This window comes from Pinus tabuliformis, chromosome Q (assembly GCF_031772625.1).
Source record: "Pinus tabuliformis cultivar Carrire ecotype Pingquan chromosome Q, CPIR1, whole genome shotgun sequence".
NCBI lineage: Eukaryota > Viridiplantae > Streptophyta > Pinopsida > Pinales > Pinaceae > Pinus > Pinus tabuliformis.
This window is the reverse complement of record NC_142296.1, coordinates 143,386,068-143,402,921: the sequence shown is the minus strand read 5'-3', so window position 1 is coordinate 143,402,921 and position 16,854 is coordinate 143,386,068. Positions and strand designations below refer to the sequence as shown.

Below are 16,854 nucleotides of genomic sequence, written 5' to 3'. Positions count from 1 at the left end.
AATATAAAAAACGCTCTGGGATTCGCTCCTAAACCGGGAGCTTTTGAAAATGTCACTCCCGCTCCCATTTTCGCTCCCGCTCCCCACTTTCGATCCCGCTCCTAAGTAACATTGCATGCAACAAGGCACACAAAAATAAATTTATTCTCTTTCATTACATCATTTACATTAATCATAATTACATGTCATTATGAAGACCGAACCTAGTTACACTTTTCTTCAACAGAATGATATGATACAATCTTAATCATTTCTTCTTTCTTCATGGTTCAGCAGAGCAGAGATAGGAATGGTACAGATTGTCGGACAGTTTGGTAGGTTTAGTTCTCCCTAGTTGAGAGGGAGTGTTAAATTTGGCAACTAGGGCCAAACTTCACCTTGGACAGCTCATATGAGGCAACTGATATCTTTATTGGATTCCTCTCTCCAAGAGTTGTAAGATTGATCTAAAGATCATCCCATTCTGACATGTACAAATGGAACTATGAATTTATTTTGATTATGGACAAATTGTCAAGGTCGGCCAGCGATCTAATTTGCACCCTCAAGCCCACAACGTTGCATATAAATACAAGGAGCCTCCTCCTCATTTTGGCATCTCATCTCACACTCATTTCTTCTCTCTCCTTCATTGATTGGGTACGAATTTCTAGGGCAGCTCTCCACACATGCGAAGGAAGGGGTTCTGTCCCTGCATTGACCAGCGTTGACCGAAGTTGCAGGAAGGCTATTTTGACCAGCGTTGACCGAAGTTGCAGGAAGGCTATTTTGACCAGTGTTGACCTATTTTGAATGTGTTTTTGTAAGGGAGATCTCTGTTTGGGTAGGCCGCATTTCTGGGCACAGAAATCGAGGCTGTTTGACCAGCGTTGACTGCAGAAGGATTTGCTGCAGCATTGACTTTTGTTGACCAGATTTGACCGGATATTTTTATACTGTTTTTGCGCTGATTTGACTAGCTGTTGGAGGCCGAGTTGACCGAGTTTGACCGAGCTGTTTTGGAGGTCAAAATTTGCCCTGTTGACCAACGTTGACTTTCTGGTTAGGGCTTTCTGTTACTGCTGTTTGACTGGTCAGATTTCACTTTGATTGGACAAGTGAATATTGTATATTGTACTCTCTCTCTCTTCAGAATTTTTGAAGAATAATAAGAAGAATTGATCAAGGGTTTCCCCATATTGGAGTTTGTCCCTGGCTGGTGCCATATCTTGTGTCCTCTTGTCTTGGCTTGTCTTCTACTATTATTGTTTATGTTCTATCTGCGTTTTACTATCATGTTGATGTGATTGCTAAACTGGATATTGATATTGGCTAATAAGAAAATTGAGTTAAAATTGCTCTTAAGCATAGAACATACCATTGTTATCTAAAATTAACACATACCAAATTGACCAGTTCGTTAGGAAATGAGTGTTCAATGCGGTTCAAGGCTTGGTATGGAAGTGTGAGGGTTGAGTTGATCAGGTTTCGCTTCTGGTTTAGCCAATTTTTAATGAGTATTCTAGATCATATTGCAAATCACGCTGCCCTTGTCAGGGCATGACACTTTGCAATTTCTTAAAGTTCTAGACTCAAACATAAGGTATTATGAAATTTTAGAGAGGCTTGAAACATAGATTGGAATATATGTTGTGATAGTTGTGGAGTCCAGACTATGACAGAGAGTTTGCTAACATGGAGACTTTTACCTATCAGTTTACTGGTAAAAATGATGGGTTTCATTAGGTGAAGAATGTAGTGTTTTCCAGTAGTACACCACTGGGAATGTCTAGCATTCAAAATGTCGCAACCTGCTCTCAAACTTAGGAAAGGACTGTTGCTTTCTCTGTATGCTGATATACAGCAGTGGGAGATGAAGAAGACTTCCCAAAGCTGCCATCTGATTCATATTTTACTAATGATATAAGGAATCTCTGTGTGCTGCTACTGATCTCTTTTGTCCTGTGACATGACATTGAAGGTCTTGTGATCTGGAGGTGTGATCTGGTAGTTAGCAAATGGAACAAAGGACCGTTTATGCACCTAAATTTCTCTATGCAACTTTGCCTTTGTAACTGGAGAAATCAATGCTCAGGTAGTGAAGCAGAGGGAAAATGGATGTCAACACAGAGGGAAAATGGATGTCTTGAGCTTGGTATACAGTGCGTTTGATAAATTTTGAAGTGTCATACATGGGAGCACGTTTTGCAACTCCTTGGTCATAAGTTTAGGCTATACTTGCATCCTGTAGTAGAGCAGTGAAATTTTGCCTCACCAGACCGAGTTTAAGATCCTCAGACCAGCACTCAGATGCATCTATTTTATATATGTGGGAACACTGGAAGTTAAACAAATGGGCTGACTTGAGCATAACTTTCAAATGAAATATGACTTGGATGCCTTGGCCGATCTCACAAATGGATCAAGCCTTACCTAATCATAAGAGGTGTATTTGTTTTGAGGAAGTAAAAGGCTGACCTGTTAGGCCTGTTATGAATTGGAAAGGACCCCTGTTGGAGGGCATTGAGGATTGATTGCATATGTAGATGGTGTACCTTTATGACAGCATGTGACCTGTATGAAATGGGCAGCATCAATTGGTTGATTTGTTTGCATCTTTTGTGGGTTGGGTTAAATAATGCAGCCCAATTGAAGGCTGAAGCATGTGCCTTGATAGCCCACTTGACAGCCTTAAACGAAATTTTGGCATATGGCTTGGTCTTTTGCTGAATGAAACCAGCCCTTGGGAGTGCTGTTATGCCGTTGAGGGGCCTTTGGAGGCTGGACGCTGCACTGGTACCCCTTTGTTTCCCATAATTTGAAGAGAAGATCACTCTTTAAGGGCTTATTCCCCTTCATTTTTATACATGTGGCATAAGTGCCCTTCAATGTATTTTATATTAATTAATTTGTAGAGAGGGCCTTTTGCCCCTCCTTCGGCTAACTTAGGGGATTTTAGCTGAGAAAATTAATATTTTATTATGAGAGAAGTTGAGCACCTCCTTTATAAATAGAGGTGCACTTGCTTCCATTTTCTCATGGAGGTTTGGGGGAGAAATCCCATAGCAATCTGAAATTTCAGCGATTTTTCTCTCATAAAAATTTGGCTATGGATATTTCAAGTTAAGAAAATTGACATTGGGAGGATAAAATTGTTTGGATGAATTTTCTTGGATTGATAAAGTGATGCTCTTGTGAATTGTGCTATTCTATAGTGAGTATCTTCTTCCATTTTGCAAGGTTGTAGAATTAGGGTGTCTATGAAATTTTCATGATATGGTGAACATTTTATGGCTCTAAAATCTCCTTTGCAAGGTTTGTCACTTAGTATCCATCAATGAAACTAGAATTGCATTCCTTGACCTTAAATCTCCTATGATTGGGAATCTCTAGGGTTTGATTGACATGCTCTTCTCTCTCGTGGTCTCTCCAATCAAGGTCTTCAGCCATTGGATCACACCTTGTCCAATTCCATATGCCCATAAATTATTTGATAAGCCAAGGCATTGATCTTTCATTTTCCATCACTTTATACCTTTTTGAAAATCATTAAATTCAACGTAGCATGTGTTTGGAATCTATTTGAGCATCTGTAGGATCTACCTTAGCCCTCTAGACTTAACCATAGGTTCTTTGGACTCGCTACATCATTTGCCCTAGAGCCCTACATTATTGAAGTTTAGTTTGGCGTGTCTATATAATAGGATCCTTCGAGGGTATTTGTTAGGCCCCTATACTACTAGTGTAACCCCTTATTGTTATTAGTACAACCCACTTATTATATTGATGCACCCATGTAGTGCCCATATTGTTACTTTGTGCCACATAGAAGCCCACTATTGTTATTATTGTGCCCTTACATTATTATTGTTATGTCAGTTCTGATTATGTTATGACCCCTTAGACTCCTATATATAGAAAGGAGGTCTTTTCATCTGTATCATCCAAGAATTGTTCATTTATGTAATGTAAAGGAGGTTGCCCCCTCGAAGAGGCTGAATTCTAAGGCGTTGATCTATCTTTTCTTGAGCTGGTTTCATAACATTTGGTATTAGAGCTTTGGATTCTAGGGTTTTGCTGCTCCAAACAGGTCATCGTGGAATTTTCGCTATAACTTTTCTTCTGCGATGTTTCAGAAGCTAAAAAGAAACCCATTTGAGAAGAAATTGCGCTGAATCTCGGGTCCGAATTTCAGAGCTTTTCACGCTATATTTGTGGAGATATGATCTGAGGAAGTTGGTCTTTTTGCAGACTCCTAAATTACATTCCAAACAGGTGACCTGAGGAAAATCGTCATAACTTTCTCTCTGAGTATCGGATTGAAATTTTGTAAGAAGGTACAAAAATAGGACGGATTGTAGTTTCTTGTATATCTTTTTCAGATCCAAAGGTCGAAACAGTGACTCGTGGCATGTCGTACAAGTTCGCTCTAATGAACTAGTCTATAATCAGGTCATCTTGGGAGATTTTGCATAACTCTTCCTTGGAGAATCCAAGTTGGATCAGACTGGTGGCATTGGAAAGATGACACAGAGGGCTACTATAGGTTGCAATTTCAGAACTTAAAGATCCGAAAGTACAGAGTTACAGTCGTTTCAAGATTGAGCTCCTAAAATCAAGAAAAAGCAAGATGAAGAAGTTTAATGGCAAGGATCCGGTAAATTGGATACTTCAGATGGAGCCCCTATACTACTAGTGTAACCCCTTATTGTTATTAGTACAACCCACTTATTATATTGATGTACCCATGTAGTGCCCATATTGTTACTATTGTGCCACATAGAAGCCCACTATTGTTATTATTGTGCCCTTACATTATTATTGTTATGTCGGCTTTGATTATGTTATGAACTCTTAGACTCATATATAGAAATGAGGTCTTTTCATTTGTATCATCCAAGAATTGTTCATTTATGTAATGTAAAGGAGGTTGCCCCCTCGAAGAGGCTGAATTCTAAGGCGCGTATCTATCTTTTCTATCTTTTCTTGAGCTGGTTTCATAACAGTATTTAGCATAGGAATCCTTGTGTTACTTAATATCCGAGACCTGTTAGGAAAGCCTCCCTTGTGGGGATAAAAGTCCATCCACAAAACAATAGGGGCATTGCTACTATTGTAGTAGTTGTGGTGGACCCCATTGTTGCCCTTAACTTAGAATACATAATGTGTCTTTGCACCAAGGTGCCAGATTTTGTGGTAACAAAGTGCTATTGATGTAGTAGTAGACATGTACCACTGCATAGACTAGGTGTCAAGTGTGGAAGTGTGGTCCAATACTCTCTAGGTACTTGCTCATGTTGAGTAAGTGAATTTTATGATTTATTTCCTAAGTTTAACTTATGAAAAGCCTATTGATTGATTAAGCAATAAGTGTTGGCTATTGGGCTAAAGTTTTCCAAGGAAAAATGATTTAATCACTTTAGTGAATTAGATCTAATCTCAACCATTGATCTAAGTGGGTTACGGTTTAATCCTAGCCATCCATCACTTTGGAGATTGACGGTTAGGGTTTTGGCTCAATGATAATTATAAAAGAAAGCCTAAGGGAGGAGGACACATTGAATCATTAAGAGAGAGATTTCTTCAGTGGACAGTGAGAGACTCTAGGCTAAAGAGATAGATAAGTTGTGACAAGGAAATTTTGGTGAGAGAATTCTGAAGGGGTCGAGATATTGGGGAAAGGAGGTCAAATTTGCAAGGAATCCAAAACTCAACTTGAATGCTTGTGCAGGGGGATTGTATGGCCTAGGTGAAGGGCAATATTTTATTCTAGTGCGTAGGCCGTACAATTCTAGGAGAGAGGAGGCCGAATTATAGGTTGGGAAGGTATTTTTGAGGGATTGAGTTTTTCATGAAGCTTGAGTGCAAATGCTTTTAGAGACACTTTGAGGACATTTGACATCCAAGGTGCACCTCTTGGACATGATCATAAGATTTACTGTGCTTTATGGTTTTGAGATCTAGGGACCTAGCTTGTTGATGGTTGGCTAAGGATTGAGAGAGTCTAGGCACTCTTGTGGGATATATTTCATTGCAGACAAATGGTTCTTCATGTCATCATCTACATATATTTTGAGGTCCACCCTTTTTGTGTCTCGAGATTGTTTTCAGACATAAGTTTGTTCTCCATAAGGTGTAGACTTTGGATGACCTGGCTTCCAGGAGAGAGAGGTACCCCTTCTTGGCTTCTTGTTCAATAGAGAAGATTATTTCTATAGGGCCATTTGGGTAGATGTGATGTTGATTCCTTGAGGTCTGTTTTTTTCTTTATCTTGTTGGCATCTATATTGATCACTTTCCCCCTTTAAGGTATTCTTTGGATGAGTATGATGATTAGAGAGGATATTTATGGTTAGTATATTCAAGTTAGTTGGACCTTGCTACATAAGGGTCTCAACCCTAAGATGGCTTTGTACTTTTAGGACTTCATGCAACTAAGGGACAATCTTATGCATACATATACTTAAGTCTTAGAGACACTGGATGCATAGACCAAAGATTCCTCTTTGCCAATTCAAGATTTTTTCTCACTAGTGCTAGGTTGAGACGTATGATCACATTTTGTTGTTGGAGAGGAGTTGTTGACTATGTCATCTACATGAGATAAAATTGGAAGAGCACCTCATCCTTAGGTGTCTAATTTATTATGAGATGAGGGGATTCCTAACTGCCTTCTTCATTTATATAGATCAAAGATGTGTAGCTGTCTTTATGAGGGAGGTGTTAGTATACATGAAACAATTCTTACAAGGACCTACTCAAATGGACCAAATTAGGGTGAATCACTTCCCTCTTTCTCTCTATCTTGCTTGTTGGTGGTAGGAAGCGACAAGAAGAGATCTAGGACACTTTCGACACTAGTTTAGTGGGACGACATATGTCTTCTCAACCTTCAACTAGTAGACCTGCTTGCACGAGACTTTTGAGGAGTTCCACAGGATAATCTCTTGATCTTTGTCCTTAGGAGGTTAGTTTGCCACTACTTGGTTATCTTCGGTGGCCTGAGAGTTATTAGAGTCATAGAGGATCATTCTTGACTCCCTCCCAAAGTCTCATAGTTAGGTCCTCTCAATCTTGGACTTCCATTCTCTGTGGTTGACGTTACAAGATGGATGACAATGTGGTTGTTGGGGCCACCTCTTTGCCCTCTCGTTTCCCACCTACTTATGTTGATGCATAGCTCTTTATCATGCTTTATCATGTTGCATGATGCATCCAATCTCTAGGCTTATGCTTTTAGTATTTTCCTAGTAGCTTTTGTTGCTATTGGGTTGTCCTTTTGTTAATTTTGGCAACTAGGGCCAAACTTCACATTGGACAGTTCATATGAGGCAGCTCACATTTTTCTTGGATTCTTCTCTCCGAGAGGTGTAGGATTGATCTAAAGATCATCCGATTCTGACATGTACAAATGGAATTTTGAATTTATTCTGATTATGGACAAATTGTCAAGGTCAGCCAACAAACTCATGTAGGCTCAGAAGCCCAACAGTCACGTCTATTCATCCTCAAAGTTTTCATATAAATACATGATGCCTCCTCCTCATTTTGGACACTTCACTCACTCACATCTTCTCTCTCCTTCATTGATTGGGTACGAAATTCAGAGGCTACTCTCCACACGTGCAAAGGAAAGGAAGGGTTTTCTGTTTCAGCCATTGACCAGAGTTGACCGAAATTGCAGAGGTGATTTTTACTTGCGTTGACCTGTTTTGGTGCGGTTTTGGGTGGAGGATTTCTGTTTGAGCAGGCTGCAGTTCTGGGCACAAAATCTGAGGCAGATTTGACTCCTGTTTGACCAGCGTTAACTGTGCTAGGGCTGGCTGCAGCATTGACCTTTGTTGACCAGGTTTGACTGGAGTTTTTGGACTGCTTTTGGGCTGTTTGGACTTGCTGTTGGAGGCCGAAATTGACTGGGATTGACTAAGCTGAATTGAGGAAGAATTCTGCCCTATTGACCAGTGTTGACTTTCTGGTTAGGGCTTTCTGTTTTTGTTATTTGACTGATCAGATTTTCACTGTAATTGGGCTAGTGAATATTATACATTGTACTCTCTCTCTCTCTACTGAAGTTTTGAAGAATTATAAGAAGAACTGATCAAGGGCTTCCCCACATTGGGGTTTGTCCCTGGCTGGTGCCATATCTTATGTCTTATTGCCTTGGATTGTCTTCTACTGTTATTGTTTATGTTCTATCTGCATTTTATTATCATGTTGATGTGATTGCTAAACTGGATATTCATATTGGGCTAATAAAGAAATTGAAGTAAAATTGCTCTAAGCATAGAACATACCATTGTTATCCGAAAATTAACACCTTTTGAGTCCCATTGGCCTACATTTTTTGGTTTTTCATGGATATTAATAAAGTTAATTTATCTTATCTTATCTGTTTGGCATGCAGAATTCCTTTGTCATTTTGGTCACATTTTAGTCTTACTAATTTACCTTTGATTTTACAAGAGACTTTACCTTCTTGTCAGTCTTCTGTTATCTTGAACTTTTCCCATGCATCTTCTGTTCTCTGTGAATCTAAAGTATCTTTCTTTCCCTTACCTTTTATATGGATCTAGCTTTTGAATTTTAATTGTATCAGCTATTAGTAATGCATATAAGTTCATTGGTTTTTTCAATTCACCATGATATAAAGGTAATTACATCTTAGTGTGTGTGTGTATCTATCTATCTATCTATATATATATATATATATATATAACTCTTATGGAAGTAACCAGGAAATTGGTGAATATGCAAGCACATATCTTTTTGATAATTTTCTGAATACCACTGATAGATCTCTTGTTGCTTTCTGGTATTGTAAGCTCCAATTTTCAATTCTTTCGACATTTCTTCTTATTGTTCAGCATTCAATATAATATCATTGTAATTGCTAAGTTATGAATTATTTTACCAGGCAGTTACAAGTTTATGCTGGCAGCGGTCAAAACCAATACTTGTTAATGAGGCCAACTGTTCACTTGAGTCTGCTCTTCTGGGAGCTGCAGGAGAAGATTCAATTCTAATGCCGGATCCACTTCCTGCTTCAACAAGCATATCCCATGGTTCTACTTCCATGTCAACCACTCCTGCTCGTACTTCTGGGCGTTTTGCTTTCAGCACGACAGAGGGTTCTCCAATTTCTGTGAGTGGTATAAGTGTCGCATCAGTTCGATCATCACCAGGAGAAGAGTATCAAGGTGGAAATCACTTACGGACTAATGGGACAGTTTCAAGATTGCAGACTCGAAATAATTTTAGTTTTAAGGATGACATGGAGGTCTTTTCTCCTTTGGTGGATGTTCAGCCAATCACTCCTTCAGTTGGTAGCTTCTGGGACAATCGTGAAGATTCAAAGAAAGAAGGTGCTCTGGGTGACAATCCTAGAAAGCTTGCGTGGATCCCATCGCCCCCAAGTGCTATTCGGAGATTCCCCTCAGTTGATGAACTTGGTTCTGAATCTTATTTAACTTTTGACCGGAGATTAAGCACAAAACAAGTATGTATATTTAATATTTATTCACTTTTCCTGATGGGGAAGATGTATAAATTTTTTTGCATGCAAATTATTATTGAATATAAAAGTACATGCATTGTAAATATCATATGATATATCCTGTTGTTGTGTTGAAATCATTTATATTTAGACTGCAGAAATACTATTTACCTACTGAACCATGAACAAGAAACTCCATGCAAATACTTGCCTATTTTGGGAGGCATTGTTCTTAAACATCCCTAGTATTCTTAAGCAGTTTGAACTTTGAAGCTCTTCTCCTTCTCTCCATTTGTTGCCTGATGCCAAAATGACCATCTTAGAAAGAGCCTATGTGAGCTTGTGCAACCACCTTAGAGGAGAAATTCAATGGAAAATTTTACTTTGGGAGTAGGAATTAAAAAAATAGAATGTTGCCGAATGTGTACCCTTGTTTTCCCTCTACACAATGATGCCAATGGCGATGGCTTTTTGATCAGTTATAGATAGATAGATAGATAGATATATTTTTAATGACGTCCACTAGACCCAACAGTCTAAGGGGCCCAAACTCCACATCAGACAAGACATCACACTCTGAAGTTTCCCTCTAGAGCAGCCCTTTTGCTGTGAATTTTGATTGCAGTTTTGTGAAGCTTTGCTTCCTCAAACAGCGTGCTCAAACTGTCCACCTTTAGACCACTTTCAAACTGATTACGAATGTCCTCATAAGCTGGACATTCCATGATGAAGTGCCACTCGGTTTCAACCGCTCTTGTCCTGCAAAAGATACAAATTCTTTCTTCCCACTCTTCCTTGGGGATTATCCATCTACCTGTTTCGCACCTAAGATGGTGAGATCTGGTCCTCAACTGCGCTATTAAAATTTTAGCCTTTCCCTTGATTGCGACACTCAAATAAGTCTTTTCTTCATGCGATTGTGATGGGTTGAAGTTTTTGACATATATCGCTTTTTTTCTGCCAACCTGTTTTTCCCACATGGCAGTCCTGAATTTTTCAAACACCCAATTTTTTATCTCCTCTTTAGAATTAGGACAATCTTGCCAATTAATTCCCCATTTGCTCATCCATTTGTCATTTTTCTTCCTCCAAGTTTTCTTCCTACGCTTTAGCTCCTTTGCGGCAATCATCTTGGGCCAACGATGTGCCTCCATTCTTTCCACCTTTTTTAGATAACTTAACAAACGGATGATTGTTGAAGCCTCCATCGGGAACATTCCAGCCTCAGCTAGCAGGATCTCATATGGGACTGTTGACTTGACTTTGAGGTTACTAATGATTAAGTGCTTTTGAATTCTTTCTAGCTGTCTCCACTTGTGATTTGACATGCTGCTCCCCCAAACTTCACATCCATATAGGAAAACCGAGGTAACCAACACTCCAAAAAGAGTTTTCTTGGTTCTCTAGTCCCATAATTCTGCTTTCCTGCATCTGTTCTGAAGAAGGTAAGAAGCTCTCCAACCCCCTTGGATCCTTTTAGTTATGCATGTCTCCCAACTGAGCTTGTTGTGAAAAACAATTCCTAGGTACTTGTACTCTTCCACTATCTCCAGGGGTTTTTCCTCAAATATGAAGCTAACTTGTTGCTTTTTCCATTTCAAAGAGAAGATCATGACTTTGGTTTTGCTAGTGTTTACTTGCATCCCAACCTCCTGACAAAAGAGCTCTAAGGCCTTCAAATGCTCTCTCAAACCATGGGAAGATTTTGCAATTAAGATAAGATCATCAGCATACAAAAGTAGCTTCACCACATACCCCGCTAGTTGAATACCCTCTCCACTGGTTTTGTTTAGCCATTCTTCTAGCTTATCAATATATAAACCAAATAGAGTGGGGGAAAGGGGACACCCCTGCTTGACCCCAATGTCACTACCAAAGCATTCCGAAAATCCCTCTTTAGTTCTGATTTTAGCCCGAATTTTCTCATACAGTTTGTGGACAGCAGCTCTATATTCATTTGGGATTCCAAGCTCTTCCATTCTTCTCCAAATCTTATCCCTAGGAACATTGTCAAAAGCTTTTTTGAAATTAACAAAGCAACAAAAGGCTTGCCCACCTTGAATGCCCCATACTTTTTCGATGAAGTGCCTAAGAGTGATGCAATGATCAATTGTAGAGTGCCTTGGCTTTGTAGTCTTTGAATTTTCTTAAGGCTCATGAACTGGTTTACTGTCTCTGTTCATTGTTGGATGTAAGAATGGATTGCAACTGTGGTTGCAATGAGCTTGTATTATTCTGTACACTTTGTCCATTTGCTTTTCTTGTGTTCCAATTCTTCATCCTACTAGTGTTGTTTACCTCATTGAAGATCAATGTACCTGGTTTTTTCATCCTTTACTGGAATATCCTCTATGAGATCATCATCCAGAAAGAGAATTTCAAAATTGTGTTTGTTTGTTTCACCATTACTTGGTTTCCTCAGATGCCTTTACAGTCAAATTGTACTGTTGCAATTTGGGCTGTCATTTTCCTTTTATGTTGTGCTTTTCACATTTTTATGGCCATTCTTTCCTTGCTCTCTTTCTGTTTCTATACCTGACATGCTTTGAGATGCTACCTTTTGACTGGAAACAGGTAGTCCTTTTGTCATCCTTATTTATTATGCTTAACACTGACATTATACTTGTATTGATTCTAGTTGCTATTGTCTAGTTATTTTGCTTTTTAATGGATTAGTGATAGGAGTTTCTGTTGCACTCCCACTATGTATTTGCACTGGATTATACTCTAGTCCCATTTACTAACTTTTGTGGTCATTCCCTGAAAATTGACAAAAGTATCTTTTCTTATTGCTCCCATGTGCAGTTCACTAATCTTTTATTATCTTTGTTAATTCTGTGCATTATACTCAATGGTTATCTCATGTTGTCAACAATGCAAACTGTTCACCTTTTATGGTAAGTTCGATGTCTAAAGTTGTCAACAATACACAAATGTTTGGATTTTAACGTCTAAATTGAGCATGTTATGCACTATTGTATCTTGTACATTGTGATTTTCTTTTCATCCAGTGTTTGCTTGCTGCAAGCCCTTAACTACAACTAGTAATGCCAACAGAAGGAAATAGGAAAGAGAGCTGGGAGTGTTTGTTTCATGTAGATTATTCTTGTTATTTACATAGGACATTTGTCCATGGGTATAAAGCAGTGTTGTGAAAATCACGATTTTTTCAAAAAATCACGATTTTTTCAAAAAATCACGATTTTTTCAAAAAATCACAATTTTTTCGCTGAAACGATTAAATCGGCTGATTAAATCAGTGATTTTTTCATTTTGAAAAAATCGCGATTTAATCCCAATTTTTTCAAAAAATCTTGATTTTTGCATTTTTTATAATTTTTTTAATTTTGCCGATTTTTTGCCGATTTTTACCGATTTTATCCCGATTTTTACAATTTTTTCCGATTTCAGACCCTCGCCGATTTAATACCGATTGCTATTTTCGCAACATTGGTACAAAGAGCAGTCATCAAATGTTAATAGAGTTGTTAACCATTCTATTGTTTTTCCAGTTTCCTTTTGTCTTTGAATGCCTCCACAATAATGAATAATATGTCCCTGAAATACAGGATAATCCTTCCTCTGAGCTATCTGTCAATCCTGGGCATATATTCTCATTCGGCCTTTATGCAGAAACATGTGGTGGGTGATCACTGATGCCTGAACCAAGTGTGACTATGGCTGTACCAATAACCCTGTTGAAATTTCCTTGCATCCTAGGTCAGGTCTATGACTTAACCAAGTACATAAACACACTAGAGATGCTCAACTATTAAGCACTTTTCACAGCGGAATATAACAACAAACAGATCAATAATAGTACACAAGGTTTATGCCCCAAAATTATGTTTCTCATTAGTCCCTCTATAAAAAAGCACCAGGGCACCCGTACAAGGGATCATGGCCCTTTACAAACCCTGATACAATGTTATAGGACACAGGCAAATCTTTGACCAAAACCCTAGGGCAGAGGCCTAGTCCATCAGGTCTTCATCTGCCCAACAGATGAATACAATCAGCTGTCCTTTGCCTACAAATCACAATCAGCAAGTGCTTACTTACCTGGGCTGTTCCTTTAGCCCACTTACTTCAGTAGCACTGCTGTCCTTGCTCTAGCTCCTGTCCTTGGCTGCTACAGTCTTCCTTTATTCATAGGTTCTGCTCCTTCAGACTTCAGATCAGCCTTGTAGCCTTAGCCATCTCCTTTAAGCTTATGGCTACCAATCGCCAGCAGACTGCTCCCTTTAGCCTACTGTCCTGCTGTTCAATCTTCCTTAGAAGCCCCTTAATCAGATTCTTATGTCTTGCGCTTATCTCTTCAGCTCACAGAATACTTGCTGTAGCAATTTCACAGCCCTATTACACTCAGCCAGTCCTCCTCTAGGCTCTGCTCAGCCCTTGGTCAACTGAAAAAACTCTGCTATCAGACTTCTCTACCTCAGCCAGCCCATTTCTTACTTACTGAGGCCCTCACCAGTCCTTCTAGCTGTTAGAAAATGTAACTATATTTGGTCTTCAATAATGTACTTGAGTCATCATGTAATGTACTTGTCAAAAGAATAAAGAAAATAATTTATTATTATTATTATTGTGACTTGTTAAAGCATGGGTTTCATGGTTGGGTTACCATGTTTTGGGTCAAAGTCCCCATTGAGGACTTCTAGGATTTATTTTGAGTCTATAGAGTCATTGTACATTTAAAGAGACCCTTCTTGGGCTTTTGAATCATGTAAAAAGGTTAAGTATTGAGTCAAATATGAATTATGTAACCTCCACACCATGTCGGCTTAGAAGAAGATCAAGTTGGTCTAAAGACCCTATTCGACCCCACATGAAACCTATAAAAGGGAGTTCATCGAATTCATTTGGAGCATCATTCTCTCACACAAGTTCGAAATCTCTTGTAGCTGGGAAAAAGTGCGAAGTTTTCTTGTAGTTGAGAAACGGTGCGAAGTCTGTTGCCGGGAAGCCAAAGTCTCCCAAGTTTCGCTGTTGCCGGACGCTGCTGCCTAGTCGAAGTTGCTGGAAGGGGTCGAAGATCTGGGAGGCTAACTTGGTGTGGAGGGAAAGTCTGGTCTTGGTCTAGGGTGAAGAGTCTCAAAGAATACTATTGAAAGGAAGAATTATCTTGACTGGGTTTTCCCCTCGAGGGGGGTTTTGCCCTGGCATGTGCCTATATCTTGTGTCTCTTGTTTTGTGATCTTCATACACACATAATATGGTAATTGCTTGATGAAAGATAAGATAATAAAGAAGTAAAATAAGCCAACACTCACAAGTAATTATCAAGAAAGGAGAATCAAACCCTAAAATAATTGCTTTGATTTTTCGACACTAGCTTCCTGTCCAGCCAATGTTTTACTTCCAGTAGCCTTTTCACCCCCCAGCCTACCCTATCCTTTACATATGCGGCCCTGTGGCCAGGCTTATGGCCTACGGCCCTGGCCTGCGTAGAACAGACTTCTCGGTAGCCTTAACTAGACCCTTAACTAGCCTTAGACATTCCAAAATAACCTCCAGAGACCTTGGCTCTCATTCAACTTGACAGAACTCTACCTCGGCTCCTCTAGAACAAATAGTACTCCAAATTCGGCTTCCTGGGACAAATATCGTTTTCTTCTTAGGCTGGGCACTCCTTAGGGCTTGATCTTTCTCTCACAAGATGAGTGCTTCCACCTTATGATTTGACCTCTCCATTGGTCACTATATATACTTGTTTAAGGGGTGGAAACCCCAACTGTCGTGTCTCTTGTCCTTGCTGGCCGACCTGAGCCTACATGACTTAAAATCAAAATAAATTTGTTTTCTTTGTTTTAAGCCCACTCCTTTGGGTAAAAACCCCCAAACTTGGGTGCCTTTCCCAACAAACTCCTTTTTGTGAATTTTCTCCACTCGAAAATACCTTCTGAGCTACCCAAATTTCAACACTCCCTCTTAGTGAGGAAGGTATTTGCATCACTTTTTGAAATTTTCAGCTCCATGAATTTCCTTGCAAGACCATGATTGTCCTTGCATGTGCGACGTCTTCCCTTGAATGGTTCATGACTATCCTTGCATGTACCATGAGTTTCCTAGTGTGCACCATAACTGTCCTTGCATGAGCTACGACATTCCTTGCACCACCATGACTGTCCTCGCATGGTTTGTGACTGTCCTTGCATGGCCTGGAAGACTCCACTCTCTTGCTTGAACTAGAAGGTTAGACTTCCACTGGGTGGCCGACTTTCCCTCACAGTCTCCCTCTGAAGCCAGACTCCCTCTGAGCCTACAAAATCTCCTCTGCAATTGAACTTGTGTCCTTTCAAGGTCAGTCCCAAGCTGCAGTTGAACACTGGGCGTAATCCACTCTAGACCACCATAACTCAAATCTGCAAGTGTCCTCGTTGTCTTGGGTCAAATACCTCATATGCACATGGCTCCACTGCCAGATGTACAACTTTGCAATCCAATGAAGATATTAACTTGCGATCAACCTGCCAACCACATGAAGCTACCTTGTCCATGCCAAAGCAGTCCTTGAACTGTCTCAACATACTTTGACAAGTCAACGAAAGTCCATCATCAACAACCTGCCACACAACATAGTGCTGTGTGCCGAGTCTCGACTCTCCACCTATCCACCATAACCTCCACCCTGCCTCATCACCAAACCAGTCAAGACCACATCTCCATGTTTTTAATTGAACCTTCTGCTCCATGTCTAGGCAATATTGCTGCTTCCTGCAACAATTTCACAGCTCCCTCCTTGAGCTGAAACCTGTGCACACTCCGATCCAACTGCCCTTGAAGGTAGCTCTTATGCCATGTTGAAATAACCTGGCATCCTTAGGTCTGGTCTATGACTTAACTAAGCACATAAACACACTAGAGCTGCTCAACTATGAAGCACTTTGCACAACGGAATATAAGAGCAAACAGATCAATAATAGTACACAAGATTTATGGCCCAAAATTATGTTTCTCATTAGACCATCAATAAGAAAACACTAGGGCTCCCATACCAGAGATCATGGCCCTTTACAAACCCTATTACAATACTATAATACACAGTCAAATCTTTGACCAAAATCCGAGGGCTGAGGCCTAGTCCACCAGGTCCTCATCTGCCCAACAAATGAACACAATCAGCTATCCTTCGCCTAAATATCACAATCAGAAAGTATTTAATTAACTAGGCTGTTCCTTTAGGCCACTGACCTCAATACCACTACTGTCCTTGCTGTAGCTCCTGTCCTTTGGTTGCTACAGTCTTCCTTTGTTCATAGGTTCAGCTCCTTCAGACATCAGATCAACTTCCTTGTAGGCTGTAGCCTTAGCGAACTCCTTTAGGCTTATGGTTACCGATCACCAGCAGACTGCTCCCTTCAGCCTACTGTCCTGTT

General features: G+C 39.8%; 1 protein-coding gene across 1 annotated transcript in view; it reads left to right on the top strand.

Moving 5' to 3' along the window:
• Window positions 1-16,854, top strand: part of NEDD1 (Transducin/WD40 repeat-like superfamily protein) — a 280,247-nt gene that overhangs the window by 180,529 nt on the left and 82,864 nt on the right. Inside the window, exon 7 of the mRNA XM_089384111.1 lies at window positions 8,894-9,475. Within this exon, the coding sequence (XP_089240237.1) occupies window positions 8,894-9,475 (582 nt within the window). The remainder of the gene's footprint in view (window positions 1-8,893; window positions 9,476-16,854) is intronic.